The 15,509-nt window shown below is 39.3% G+C and overlaps 1 protein-coding gene across 1 annotated transcript in view; it reads left to right on the forward strand.

Moving 5' to 3' along the window:
- The first annotated feature begins 189 nt into the window (after positions 1-189).
- Positions 190-15,509, forward strand: part of LOC139714119 (uncharacterized) — a 47,427-nt gene continuing 32,107 nt past the window's right edge. Inside the window, exons 1-8 of the mRNA XM_071625839.1 lie at positions 190-322; positions 1,308-1,475; positions 2,470-2,637; positions 3,623-3,790; positions 4,676-4,843; positions 6,007-6,180; positions 7,491-7,691; positions 8,104-8,268. Coding sequence (XP_071481940.1) covers positions 233-322; positions 1,308-1,475; positions 2,470-2,637; positions 3,623-3,790; positions 4,676-4,843; positions 6,007-6,180; positions 7,491-7,691; positions 8,104-8,268 — 1,302 coding nt within the window. The 5' untranslated portion in view covers positions 190-232. The remainder of the gene's footprint in view (positions 323-1,307; positions 1,476-2,469; positions 2,638-3,622; positions 3,791-4,675; positions 4,844-6,006; positions 6,181-7,490; positions 7,692-8,103; positions 8,269-15,509) is intronic.

Raw genomic sequence — 15,509 nt, forward strand, 5'->3', positions numbered from 1 at the left:
ATAATTATGTACTCTTTGTTTATGTGTTGTTCGTATTTGTGTCTGTCGGAGGGAGGAAAAGGGGTGAAAACATGGAGGTATTATATTCACACTAACAGGATAGTCTTCCCTTAGTATTTTATGTTATTTCTCACCCTCCTTCTGTACTGCACAGCTGGAATCAATCAAACACTATGGAAAACTTGACATTTCTGCTGCTGCATCAGAGGCATATGCCAAGAGTATTTGCACCATGCCAAACCTTGAGACTCTGGAGCTAGAGAAATTCAACATACCCGACGGTTTCTTTCTTGCCCTCAAGACATCAGCATCAGAAGCAAGGGTATCTTAATTTGCATTTGTTATATTCCAGTGTAATATCGTATAGTGGGCCATAGAGGAGAGATTTATGTTGACCGTTTTGATTAGAATCGAAAATGAATGGAATTAAAAAGTTTTCTTTAATACAGAAGGATTGTAATCATTCGATCAGAAACCGATTTTTTTAAATAAAATGAAGGAATAAATGGGTTGGGTTTCCCAAGTACACAAAACAATCATTCCAATATTAATGTCTACTGAAAATTGAATAGGAGATGCTGGCATAACCCCACAATCCTACATAACTTTAGGTGTCACTCCTTAGAAGATACATGTACTAATATTACAAATGTGGATGGTAGTGGTTTCTTTAATAGGATAGAAAAAATAATAAAGATTTTATGTGTAAAATTAAATGGAAAACTTTAATGAGGCAATGTCATCGTATCTACTTATTGAAGTGATGGGTGTTTTAATCTGTGTTTTACATCATCCCCCTCCTCTTCACTTCATCATCAACACCTGTATGATATAAATTGAAAAGATTCCATTTTCTGCCGGAAGAGATGGGGTTTTTTTATCTGAGTTTCAAATCACCCCCCTTCGCTCCACAGCTCAAATCCATAAGTCCATATTTTATGATCCACCTCTTGGTGCCGCCAAGGTTTGTGTTAAAAAAAAAGAGCACCTGTTACATGCCTAACATTAAGAACCTGAATTCATGGATTTTTTACTTGTGGTGTAGGTTGTTGCTTTGTTCAAACTTACAGTTATGTGACCACAATGTTACATTATGTCTTCAGAATGAAAATTGTTACAAGCCTCCATGCCAATCGGTCGGGATCCTTATTCGATAATTATGTACTCTTTGTTTATGTGTTGTTCGTATTTGGGTGTGTCGGAGGGAGGAAAAGGGGTGAAAACATGGAGGTATTATATTCACACTGACAGGATAGTCTTCCCTTAGTATTTTATGTTATTTCTCACCCTCCTTCTGTACTGCACAGTTGGAATTAATCAGACACTATGGAAAACTTGACATTTCTGCTGCTGCATCAGAGGCATATGCCAAGAGTATTTGCACCATGCCAAACCTTGAGACTCTGGAGCTAGAGGAATTCAAGATAGCCGACGGTTTCTTTCTTGCCCTCAAGACATCAGCATCAGAAGCAAGGGTATCTTAATTTGTATTTGTTATATTCCATTGTAATATCGTATAGTGGACCATAGAGGAGAGATTCATGTTGACCGTTTTGATTAGAATCGAAAATGAACGGAATTACAAAGTTTTCTTTGATACAGAAGGATTGTAATCATTCGATCAGAAATTGATTTTTTTTAATGAAATGAAGGAATAAATGGGTGGGGTTTCCCAAGTACACAAAACAATGATTCCAATATTAATGTCTACTGAAAATTGAATAGGAGATGCTGTCATAACTCCGTAATCCTATATAACTTTAGGTGTCACTCCTTAGAAGATACATGTACTAATATTACAAATGTGGATGGTAGTGGTTTTTTTAATAGGATAGAAAAAATAATAAAGATTGTATGTGTAAAATTACATGGAAAATTTTATTGAGGCAATGTCATCGTATCTACTTACTGAAGTGATGGGTGCTTTAATCTGTGTTTTACATCATCCCCCTCCTCTTCACTTCATCATCAATACCTGTATGATATTGAGAAGATGCCATTTTCTGTCGGAAGAGATGGTTTTTTTTTATCTGTGTTTCAAATCAATCCCCCCCCCCCCCCTCGCTCCACAGCTCAAATCCATAAGTCCACATTTCATGATCTACCTCTTGGTGCCGCCAAGGTTTGTGTTTGAAAAAAAAGCACCTGTTACATGCCTATTACATTAAGAATCTGAATTCATGGATTTTTTACTTGTGGTGTAGGTTGTTGCTTTGTTCAAACTTACAGTTATGTGACCGCAATGTTACATTATGTCTTCAGAATGAAAATTGTTACAAGCCTCCATGCCAATCGGTCGGGATCCTTATTCGATAATAATTATGTACTCTTTGTTTATGTGTTGTTCGTATTTGTGTCTGTCGGAGGGAGGAAAAGGGGTGAAAACATGGAGGTATTATATTCACACTAACAGGATAGTCTTCCCTTAGTATTTTATGTTATTTCTCACCCTCCTTCTGTACTGCACAGTTGGAATTAATCAGACACTATGGAAAACTTGACATTTCTGCTGCTGCATCAGAGGCATATGCCAAGAGTATTTGCACCATGCCAAACCTTGAGACTCTGGAGCTAGAGAAATTCAACATACCCGACGGTTTCTTTCTTGCCCTCAAGACATCAGCATCAGAAGCAAGGGTATCTTAATTTGCATTTGTTATATTCCAGTGTAATATCGTATAGTGGGCCATAGAGGAGAGATTTATGTTGACCGTTTTGATTAGAATCGAAAATAAATGGAATTAAAAAGTTTTCTTTAATACAGAAGGATTGTAATCATTCGATCAGAAACCGATTTTTTTAAATAAAATGAAGGAATAAATGGGTTGGGTTTCCCAAGTACACAAAACAATCATTCCAATATTAATGTCTACTGAAAATTGAATAGGAGATGCTGGCATAACCCCACAATCCTACATAACTTTAGGTGTCACTCCTTAGAAGATACATGTACTAATATTACAAATGTGGATGGTAGTGGTTTCTTTAATAGGATAGAAAAAATAATAAAGATTTTATGTGTAAAATTAAATGGAAAACTTTAATGAGGCAATGTCATCGTATCTACTTATTGAAGTGATGGGTGTTTTAATCTGTGTTTTACATCATCCCCCTCCTCTTCACTTCATCATCAACACCTGTATGATATAAATTGAAAAGATTCCATTTTCTGCCGGAAGAGATGGGGTTTTTTTATCTGAGTTTCAAATCACCCCCCTTCGCTCCACAGCTCAAATCCATAAGTCCATATTTTATGATCCACCTCTTGGTGCCGCCAAGGTTTGTGTTAAAAAAAAAGAGCACCTGTTACATGCCTAACATTAAGAACCTGAATTCATGGATTTTTTACTTGTGGTGTAGGTTGTTGCTTTGTTCAAACTTACAGTTATGTGACCACAATGTTACATTATGTCTTCAGAATGAAAATTGTTACAAGCCTCCATGCCAATCGGTCGGGATCCTTATTCGATAATTATGTACTCTTTGTTTATGTGTTGTTCGTATTTGGGTGTGTCGGAGGGAGGAAAAGGGGTGAAAACATGGAGGTATTATATTCACACTGACAGGATAGTCTTCCCTTAGTATTTTATGTTATTTCTCACCCTCCTTCTGTACTGCACAGTTGGAATTAATCAGACACTATGGAAAACTTGACATTTCTGCTGCTGCATCAGAGGCATATGCCAAGAGTATTTGCACCATGCCAAACCTTGAGACTCTGGAGCTAGAGAAATTCAACATACCCGACGGTTTCTTTCTTGCCCTCAAGACATCAGCATCAGAAGCAAGGGTATCTTAATTTGTATTTGTTATATTCCAGTGTTATATCGTATAGTGGGCCATAGAGGAGAGATTTATGTTGACCGTTTTGAATAGAATCGAAAATGAATGGAATTACAAAGTTTTCTTTGATACAGAAGGATTGTAATCATTCGATCAGAAATCGATTTTTTTAAATAAAATGAAGGAATAAATGGGTTGGGTTTCCCAAGTACACAAAACAATCATTCCAATATTAATGTCTACTGAAAATTGAATAGGAGATGCTAGCATAACCCCATAATCCTATATACCTTTAGGTGTCACTCCTTAGAAGATACATGTACTAATATTACAAATGTGGATGGTAGTGGTTTCTTTAATAGGATAGAAAAAAATAATAAAGATTGCATGTGTAAAATTAAATGAAAAACTTTATTGAGGCAATGTCATCGTATCTACTTGCTGAAGTGATGGGTGTTTTAATCTGTGTTTTACATCATCCCCCTCCTCTTCGCTCCACAGCTCAAATCCATAGGTCTACATTTCATGATCTACCTCTTGGTGCTGCCAAGGTTTGTGAGGAAAAAAAAAGCACCTATTACCCACCAAACATTCAGAATCTGAATTCATGGATTTTTAACTTGTGGTGTAGATTGTTGCTTTGTTCAAACTTACAGTTATGTGACCACAATGTTACATTATGTCTTCAGAATGAAAATTTTTACAAGCCTCCATGCCAATCGGTCGGGATCCTTATTTGATAATATGTACTCTTTGTTTATGTGTTGTTCGTATTTGTTTGTGTCGGAGGGAGGAAAAGGGATGAAAACATGGAGGTATTATATTCACACTGACAGGATAGTCTTCCATTAGTATTTTATTTTATTTCTCACCCTCTTTCTGTACTGCACAGCTGGAATCAATCAAACACTCTGGAGGACTTGACATTTCTCCTGCTGCATCAGAGGCATATGCCAAGAGTATTTGCACCATGCCAAACCTTAAGACTCTGGAGCTAGAGGAAGTCAACATAGCCGACGGTTTCTTTCTTGCCCTTAAGACATCAGCATCAGAAGCAAGGGTATCTTAATTTGCATTTGTTATATTCCAGTGTAATATCGTATAGTGGGCCATAGAGGAGAGATTCATGTTGACCGTTTTGATTAGAATCGAAAATGAATGAAATTACAAAGTTTTCTTTAATACAGAAGGATTGTTTCATTCGATCAGAAACCGATTTTTTTTTAATAAAATGAAGGAATAATTGGGTTGGGTTTCCCAAGTACACAAAACAATGATTCCAATATTGAGGTCTACTGAAAATTGAAAAGGAGATGCTGGCATAACCCCATAATCCTATATAACTTTAGGTGTCACTCCTTAGAAGATACATGTACTAATATTACAAATGTGGATGGTAGTGGTTTCTTTAATAGGATAGAAAAAATAATAAAGATTGTTTGTGTAAAATTAAATGGAAAACTTTAATGAGGCAATGTCATCGTATCTACTTATTGAAGTGATGGGTGTTTTAATCTGTGTTTTACATCATCCCCCTCCTCTTCACTCCACAGCTACAATCATTAAGTCTTCATTTCATGATCTACCTCTCGGTGCCGGCAAGGGTTGTGTTAATAAATAAATATATATATATATATATATATATATATATATATATATATATATATATATAATGTGATAAATAGTTCCCTGGGTCCCGAACGTACGCGGTGCCGCATTGTTGGATGCATATAGTTGAAAGAAATTGGTATGCAATTTCTTTCAACTATATATATATGTATACATATATATATATATATATATATATATATATATATATATATGTATATACACTTGGTGATTCTATCCTTCTATGAAGAGTGATCGATATCCAAATGCATTTCTGGGATGTATTTAATCATTGCCTGATGATTGCCCCTAAATGAAGGTGGCATGAAACTCCGAGTAGCAATAAAATACGGATGAACCTGCTGTCAACAGAGTGAACTTGTTGCAATACTTATATATATATATATATATATATATATATATATATACATATGTATATATATATATATATATATATATATATATATATATGTACATTAGATGTTTGTTTGTGTGTGTGTGTTTACCTATACATATGTATATAAATATAATAGGGGTATCTCAGATTCTATGAGCATATGAAATCGTAATCATCATCAATACCACTGTATGATATTACCTTCAATTCTACGATAGCTGGAATCAATCAGACACTGTGGAGGACCTTTCATCTCTGCTGCTGCATTACAGGCCTACGCTCAGAGTATCTCCACCATGCCAAACCTTCGGGATCTGGAGCTGAAGAATGTCATCATAGCAGACAATATCTCTGTCTGCCTCACAACATCAACATTAACAATTGGAGGAGGGGTATACCATTTTGTGTGTGTGTGTGTGTATGTATGTATTCGCTTGGTGTTACTTACTTTACAGGGAATCTTTAGTACACGTTTATTTTTTTTTTCGATTAAAAAAAAAAAAAACATGATGAAGCCGCTTACCATTAACTACCCCAAGAAATAAAAATGAAACTGTTATCAACATTGAATAAAACAGTAATAATGTAGAATGTTCATGTTTTCACGTCAGGTTGATATTGGTGACGATCACATAATTCGTGATCACTGGCTTTCACTATTGAATTATGTCCTCTTTGAAATTATCAACAATGTATGTATAATGTAATGGGTCGGCACACAAGCTGTGTAATATCGCATGTTTTTTTTTTGGGGGGGGGGAGGGGGTTGGGGCAGATTTGTATTTGGTATAGAGGTTAGGCCATGTTTCTACTTTCATACGCAGACATGTAATTTTTTTTTTAAGAATAGACCTCTCCATGCTATAAAGTATATTCGTCAAAATTGGATTGATACGTGTTTCTTTTTTCCTTTTATGATCTCCAAAATATCTGGGCTATGTAATGACGCACCGTAACAAGGAATATATAGAGAAATGGGTAGATATTTATGTATCCTTGTAAAAGGGTGTGACATGAATAATTTCAAAGAAAGTCTCTGGATGGCAGGATTGTAGAAGCTTTCAAAATTTATCAGGATTGTCTTCCTAAGCTTTTTGTCACAACAAATACATGGAGTGATAAAGAAATAAACATTAAAAACATAAATCGGGATGGGAGCATTTAATGGAAATATATATGGTGAATTTATATGCACTGTAGGAATAATTACATACTACATACGAACAAAACATGACATGTAAACCCCCTTTTTTCACTCATAACACTGCAAATAATAGTTTTCTTGTCAATAATGTAACATATAAAAACCAGCTGCCCTTATAGATCTGTGAGTTCACGTTTGTTGCTACACGACCATAGCATGAAGGATGGAGAGTATTTGATTTTTTATCGTTTTTATGATTTTCATTTTCATTATGAATTTCATTTTAAACGGGTATTGTAGGACTTATAGTTCCATTGTTGTATATTCGTAGCGTGGGCATTAAAGGTGCATCATGTGCATACTAGTACATGTTATTACACTTACTGGTACTTTAGACATAGCACTAACTACATAATTAGCCCAAGTGTCGTTTCATTTCATCTCGATTGTAGTGAAATAGATGATGTTGACTAGAATAGTGCTAGGAAAGAGCAACATTATGCCAATTGATATGGCGAATTAAATGTCCTTTGTGTGTAACATTGTTTTATGCATTAGACTTCGAAGACTCCCCTCTACAGTACTTCACAGTTCTTATCACTGTGTCAACATGAAGGATCTGACATCTCGGCTGCGACATGGCAGGCCTTAGTCCAATTCATCTGCGCAGTGTCACATCTTCTAAGTCTTGAACGGGCATATATCGGACACCATCAGCATCAGGCTTCTCCTTTTCTTTCAGGAGTGAAACGAAGATCGGTATTTCATTTTTTTTTTTCTTTCTCTGTGCTTCTCTAAATTTACTTCACTTTGACTTTCAGGAGAGTGGGGAAATATGTCACAGAAATTATTGAACTCGTTTTGATTGAAAGTGTAATATGTGACATCAGATTATGGTATTGTGTTATTAATCATTATACGGACAGTTAAGGAAGAAATTTAACGTAACATTGTTCTTTAAGGTATAAAATCTATGTCAAAGTGTTCCAGTCGCCTTAATGATAATTCATGATTGTCTTTTCCCACTTTTATGTCTACATTATGAAGCTTTATTTTTTGAGGGGGATAAAATGTGAATGAGTAGGGATAAAAGACATACAGTGCATTTACATGAATTTGAATAGTAATTCTGTCAACGTATACTTTTACCTCCTCCTGTGATGCTACATAGAAAAAGGAACTATCAATGGAATTAGCTACAATTTCGATTGTTGGATCAAGAGCCTTAGCAGAAATCATCTGCACCATGCCAAACCTTCGGACTCTGGAGCTAGAGGATGCCAGAATCACAGACGATTTCTACCTCACTCTCGCCGAATTAGCATCAAGAACAAAGGTATCTTACAATGCATTAATCCCCCCCCCCCCCCCACACACACACACACATGAAAATAAATGAGACTGAACTAAAGAGCAGATATTTGTTTTCAGTATTCATAAAACAAAAACAAAAAATAATAAGTCGTTGAACAGACAACCAAAGACTTTCATGGAAAAAAAGTCACACCATGCTGAAATTTAATCTGTTATAATAAAACAAAGATTATTTGGTGAACTCATACGAAAATCGGTTCGTTCGATGGTATACTGGATTAGCATCACTAGAATAATCCCGTAAAAGTCATAGCACAATAAATCAACCACTTGCATTGTGTGTCATTGCGACATTATTACCCCTCTAAATGTCACATCAATTCTACAAAGCAATGGTAATGGTGGTAAGTCCTCATGAAGGTGGATTAGTCTATAATGTCATAGTTTCATACATCCCACGAAACACAAATAACCGCCTTTCTTATATATTATATTAAATACCTATCATAAGTGTCGCTTCTTAGATGATACATGTAACATGTCTTACAATATAATGTGGATGGTAACTGTCTCTTCACTAGAATTGAATTTAAAGAAAAAGAAACTGAGTGAAGATTTCATGTGTCAAATCAAATGGAAGACTTTATTGAGGCAATGTCATTTTACCTACCTCCTGATGTGATGGGTGTTTTTAGCTCCGTTTTACATCACCCCCCTCCGTGAAAATAATAACGACAGTGAAAGAGGCAGAGACGGCATAGAATAATTACACAAATGGGAGTGTATATATCTATCAATCTTGCATAATATAACTTGCATACATACAATCACAAACAAGCATACCTTATAAGCATTTCCAAATACGTATGACTACACATCTGCGCACACACAATGGATAGGGATGTGTACGCACAAACAGACATGTGAAAGAGAGGAAACAGAACAGAGCACATAAGTAGCGTTCTTAACCGGAAATAAGTGTATGATAATGTGTTTAACAGCATTCAAGGTAAATACGTAAGGATCTATAAATACCTACGGTGTGAGATGCACACTTCACATTTGGCCGGTTACATACCGGCAGTCAATTTGCAGCCGGTTGTGGGGAACCAAGACATTCTGGTGGTATTGGAGAAAAACATAAAAACGGGGGTAGGCTAATGGACAACTAAACACAGTAACAACACTGAATATTCCGAACATTAAGGGTTGTTCTAAATAATTGGTGAATATGAAAAAAGAGGTGCTGATTGTTACTGTGGTGGTGGCTGGAGTTAGGCCTGCTAAGGTGAGGTGTTGTGTGTGGGCTAGGAGGGCAGCTCAGCGAGGTTGTGAGGCTAATGATGGGGTTATTAGAGCATGAGGTGGGGTTTAGTAGGGTTGTGGAGAGTGTCTGCATGTGCGTGTGTGTGTGCCTGTTTGTTTCTAGGTCTGTATGTGTGTTTATGTGTGTGTGTGTGTGTGTGTGTGGGTGTATGGTTTCATCTGCCTGCGTCCATTTTTTTAGCAGCAATTGGCGCAATGGTTGTCGCAATTCCGGGAGGATGAACAGGCCAATGATCAGCTGACGGTGAAAGAGTGGGGTAAGGCGGGTTGCGTCGGGGGCTAGGCGGACACAATGGAGTGCATGGGCTGTGGGCGCGCCGGCCCGGACAATTGCGCTCGGTCGTGGGCGTGGGTGGAGGAGGGGTTGGGGGGGGGGGGGGGGGATGAGAATACTCCGTATGCAGGGCAAGTGGGCTAGGTGGCCGCCAATTGATGGCGTGGGAGTGGGAGGGGAAGGGGGCTTGGAAACAAGGTTGTGTGGGGGTGGCTATTCCTCTACATTGAGGCCATTGGGTTGGAGGGTTTTGAGTTTGTTGATCCAAAATGATTCACGTTTGAGAATTGTGGGCCTTTCTCTGTTGTGGATGACTTCGATGCCACTGATAGAGAGATCGTTGATGGTGTGATCTGGCAGGTTATAGTGCACAGTGTATGGGAGTGATTTGCGTTGGGGAGTGTGGAAGTTTTTTGTTTTTTTTATTTCTGACCGGGTGTTAGAGAATCTTGTGTGGAGTGAGGTTTCAGTTTTGCCGACCTATTATTTTCGGCATTTTTTGCAGGTTATTAAATAAATTGTCCATTCCGATTTACAGTGTATGTGGGTGGTGATGGGGTAGTGTTGGCCTGTGATGGAGCTTTTGAATTCGTTGGTTTCTGTGATGTACTGAGTGCATAATGCAGCGCGTGGATTTACATTCAAAGAAGTCTGGGGGTCCAGCGGTGGCGGGGGTAGGTTGTGGGGGTCGGTCTCTTGCTCATACAAGGAGGTCACGGAGGGATGCGCTTCTTTTGTAGGACACTATGGGGGTTGATCAGGGAAGATGGCTTGGAGTTCTTCTGCTCTGTGGAGGGTGGGGAGAGAGTTTCTCAATATTTTGGGGATTTGGGCTGTTGCTTTGGTGTAGGTGATGACGAGGGGAGTCTGTTTCTCCAACACAAACTTTCACTGGAGTTTCACTGAATGAGGTAACAGCACGCATCTCTTAATTATAACAACATCGTATTTAAACACTATGACACATGTGTACATCTACTCAATGTACTTACTAATAAATCTTATACTTATGTCAACTCTGCGTCATAAGTTAGCCAAAACAACAACAAATATTTAACAACCGGACATTTCTTTTTTGTCCCTTCACACATAATTATGTACGTGTTGTCACTCGTTATGTGCAAGCTCTGGAAAATATCGAGATCATACTCGACACACAAATGTGACTCTGTCACTCTGTAACGAAATACATATACAGGTTATTAATTTACAAAAAAAAAATAATGACATTATGTCTTGGTTTTTTGATGCCTCACTGTCACTCAACACTTTTTCATTAATACAAAACAACATAAATTCTTTTGTTTAAACACAAATTGGTTGACATAAAACTCAAAATTTAATCAACAGTTTTCCTGTGACTGGCCGGTTGTGTTTTGCTATACTGTTTTTTGCTTTGTTTAATTTTTGCATTCGCTAGCAGTAACTCTGTAATGTATCGGTATACATAACAATATGAATCCTTTGACTCTTTGGGGTACACTGAATGAACTCAAAATAGAAGTGTGCAACTGAAGCACAGCTTTCACTGTAATCTTACACACCACAAATGTTGTATCCTGACGTTTCCTGTAATGTTGGGTTTCCAAAATATCATACAATGCTTGGCGTGTAACACATGAGATTTTTCAAGTGATGTTTTCTTACAAAGATCGAATATTGTGTACCAGTACTTTCTCATACCTAGCATCACTCACATAAATCATACTGTTTTTCGTTTAAAACAAACATGATTAACATAAATACAATTTCTTCACAAATCCTTGGGAAAGGAAAAACTGAACGAGGATACATGAACACATGTATACGTTGTCATATACAAAAACAAAATCATCAGTTTCTTGCCTGTTTTGAGTCTTGTTTGAAATGTTCAGCTTGATGTAGGTGTTACTGTAGATTTGAGATTGTTATCGTTCGGCAACATTATCAGCGCGTGCACAGTTTCAAACTCGCGACAAAGCGTCTGCTAATTTGTTGTCCTTTCCTGCTATGTGCACAATTCTCAGTGGGTACGGCTGGAGAATCAAACTCCAACGGAAGAGACGCTGATTTTTGTGCTTGAAGCGTTCTAAAAACGTCAATGGGTTATGGTCAGTGTACACCACGATGTCTCTCCCACCGTCCAAATACGCTTCGAAATGTTGCACGGCTAGAACAACACTGAGACATTCCTTCTCCACAGTCGAATACTTTTGCTGATGGCGATTCAGTTTTTTGGAGAAGAAACACACAGGTTTGCTGTGTCCGTTGTCGTCGTCCTGAAGTAGCACGGCTCCTACTCCTCGGTCACTAGCACCCGTAGCCAGCTGGAAGCTCCTCTCGAAGTTTGGTGCGATGAGCACGGGATCGTTCATGAGGACGGCCTTCAGCTTCTGGAACGCACCCTGGCAGCTCGCCGACCACTGGAACGTTGTACCCTTTTTCAACAAGTTCGTCAAGGGCACCACCATGTGACTGAAGTTGGGGACGAATCTCCGGTACAATCCGCACATTCCCAAAAAGCGCTGAAGCTCCCGTTTCGATGCCGGCACTGGGAAGTCCACGATGGCTCGGACCTTGGTATCTCGTGGTGCGACGCTACCTCGGCCTACCTTGTGACCCAGGTAAGTCACTCAAGCTTTCCCAAACTTGCATTTGGCCAGATTCATCGTCCTGCATGTGACAACCTCCGGGACAGCTCTCGAAGATGAGCAACATGCTCCTCCCACATATTGCTGAAAACCAACACATCGTCTATATAGACAACACAGTTATCACGACCAGCAATAACTCGATTCATCATGCGTTGAAAAGTTGCGGGGAATTTTTCATCCCGAAGGGCATGACACGACACTGGTATAACCCGGAGGGCGTGAAAAACGCCGAGATCTCTCTTGCATCCTTGTCTAATGGCACCTGCCAATACCCTTTCATCAAATCCAATTTGCTGACATACTCAGCACTTCCTACCCGATCAATACATTCCTCAATCAAAGGAAGCGGAAACGAATCAGTCTTGGTTATGGTATTGACCTTCCTGTAATCTATACAAAATCTGGACGTTCCGTCTACCTTTGCGACTAGCACTACTGTTGAACTCCAGTTTGAGTTGCTGGGCTCTATGATTCCATTTGCAAGCATGAAATCTACCTCCCTATCCACCTGTTCTCTCTTAGCAGGATGAATCCGATATAGATGCTGATTTATGGGTGCATTTTCACCAACATCTACCGGGTGCACGTCACGAGACCGACACCCACGAGTCATACAGCCCACAAGTTATACAGCTCACAAGTCATACAGCCCACGAGTCATACAGCTCACAAGTCATACAGCCCACCAGTTATACGGCCCACGAGTTCGACAGTAAGCAAACAAAGCCCACGAGACCGACACTACACTTAAAAGGTCCACGAGACCGACGCTACGCATGCAAGGCTCACGAGACCGACATTACGCAAAAGAGGTTCACGAGACCGACACTAAGCAAAGAAGGCCCACGAGACCGACAGGATGAACAGCGCCACCTATCGACCACTTAATTGTATAGGGTGTCCTGATACCAGTAATAGCATAGGAAGATATGAGAGATGGAAAAGAAGAGTTGCCATCTCCGGCAGGGTGTTACCCCATCAGTTGCCCCCCCCCCCCCTCCCCCCCCCCCCCCCACGAGATGATCAGGATCTTTCATTGCGTTTGCATGGGTGTGTGTTTGTGAAAAAAAATGAACAAAGTACAGTAAAAGTGTGTAACAGATCTTTCTACAATAAACCTGCGAGGGTGTTGATTTAGTATCAATTAAAAATAAAAAATAACGTAATCGTCTATTAAGGTAGCGTTAGGGATTCGGAAAAAAAAACCAGATGATTTCATGAAAACAGCTATTGTATTTCAAGATAAAATGTACTGTTTGGAAGAGAATAACACAAGCCACAAAATTGAGGTGAATCCCTGCGACATACATCATAGTTACAGAGAAAATTACAAATAGATCTTACTGCAAAACGTCAAAGCAGGAGGGTAGAATATCTTAAATAGAATAAGTAACTAGTGAATCGGGAAAGAGAAGAGGTAAAATTTATATCTTGTCCATTTTCTAGCTAAAAACTGGCAAAGCCTATTAAAAATAGCACGATGGCATTATCAATGCTCTAAATCAATACATACATCGTTATTGTCCTCTTTTAAGTTCATTTGTGTTTTTTGTCTCTTTTTTGAGGGGATATTTTTTTTTTGGGGGGGGGGAGCGGGGGCATGAAGAATACAATAAAATTTGTCTACTTGATAACAATGTCGCTCCCTGACACACTTGCCCCCCCCCCCCCCTCCCCAGAAGTATGTAGAAATACATATTTGATGACGTTCATAATTATGTATTGATGGTCACCATCTTTTAATTGATAGCGTTACGAAATCACACCCGCCAGTATGTTATTTTTCCGTTCATGGAACACCCTGTACAGGTGATTGACATGTAGATGGCGCTGTTTATCCTGTCGGTCTCGTGGGCCTTCTTTGCCTACTGTCGGTCTCGTGGGCTTTCTTTGCTTAGTGTCGGTCTCGTGAGCCTTTTTAGCTTATTGTCGGTCTCGTGAGCCTTTTTTGCCTACTGTCGGTCTCGTGGGCTTTCTTTGCTTAGTGTCGGTCTCATGAGCCTTTATTGCTTAGTGTCGGTCTCGTGGGCTAAGTTTGCTTAGTGTCGGTCTCATGAGCCTTTTGTGCGTAGTGTCGAACTCATGGGCTGTATGACTCCTGAGCCGTATAACTCGTGGGCTGTATGACTCATGGACCTATTATTGATGTCGGTCTCGTGGACCGTATGACTCGTGGGTGTCGGTCTCGTGGGATGCCCCCCATCTACCGTATGAACAGCGTCTTTCGCACAGCCCAATTTATCACTGCAAACCTCCGGAAATTCCTGGAATATGTAGACAACATCTTGCCTCTCTGCATCTCAGACAGATGACTGAGCAGTAACTCTGGATTTTCTGGTGCCTTTGAGTTCTCTACTCGCGGAATCATTCCTGACTTGAAATTCACACTCTGAGAATCTGAAGCATCAGGTTCAAACTCTTCTGTACTTTTCCCAGCACTGTGTAGGACACTCTCACTCACAACTGCATCCAAGTCTTCTACCATCACACGGCTAAATGATTCCTCAAATACCGGAATAGGAGTCAACGGCGCAGGTCTAATGGCATGTTGTGGTTTTCCTACCACTTGACATTCATGACACGTTCATCAAAATTCAGACACATCCTTTCTCATCTTGAGCCAGAAGAAGTGAGTTCTGATTCCACACATTGTCTTCTTGACACCCATGTGTCCGGCCATCGGAATTTCATGTGCAAGACGTAGAATTTCCTTTCGATACGGCGGAGGAGCAACTATCTGGTCGACAACCGTCCAGTCCTCATCTGCGGGACAGTCTGGAGGACGCCATTTCCTCATCAAAACACCAGACTTAACATAGAAACATTCTGGCCCTCCCTTCGTCTCATCTACAGTCAATGCACCCTCTCTCAACTTCAGCAATTCCTCATCTTCCATCTGTGCTTTGATTAAAGCCGGCTGACTGAACACACCTTCTTCCCAACTTTGTTCTCTTTCATCTTCACTAGTCACCCTTTCAAATAATGTGTCATCAAGAGAAATTTCACTTTCAAACTGCTTTCTCTCACGCT

Source organism: Diadema antillarum, unplaced genomic scaffold (assembly GCF_040938485.1).
Source record: "Diadema antillarum isolate AM-2024a unplaced genomic scaffold, OU_Dant_1.0 seq00002167_RagTag, whole genome shotgun sequence".
NCBI lineage: Eukaryota > Metazoa > Echinodermata > Echinoidea > Diadematoida > Diadematidae > Diadema > Diadema antillarum.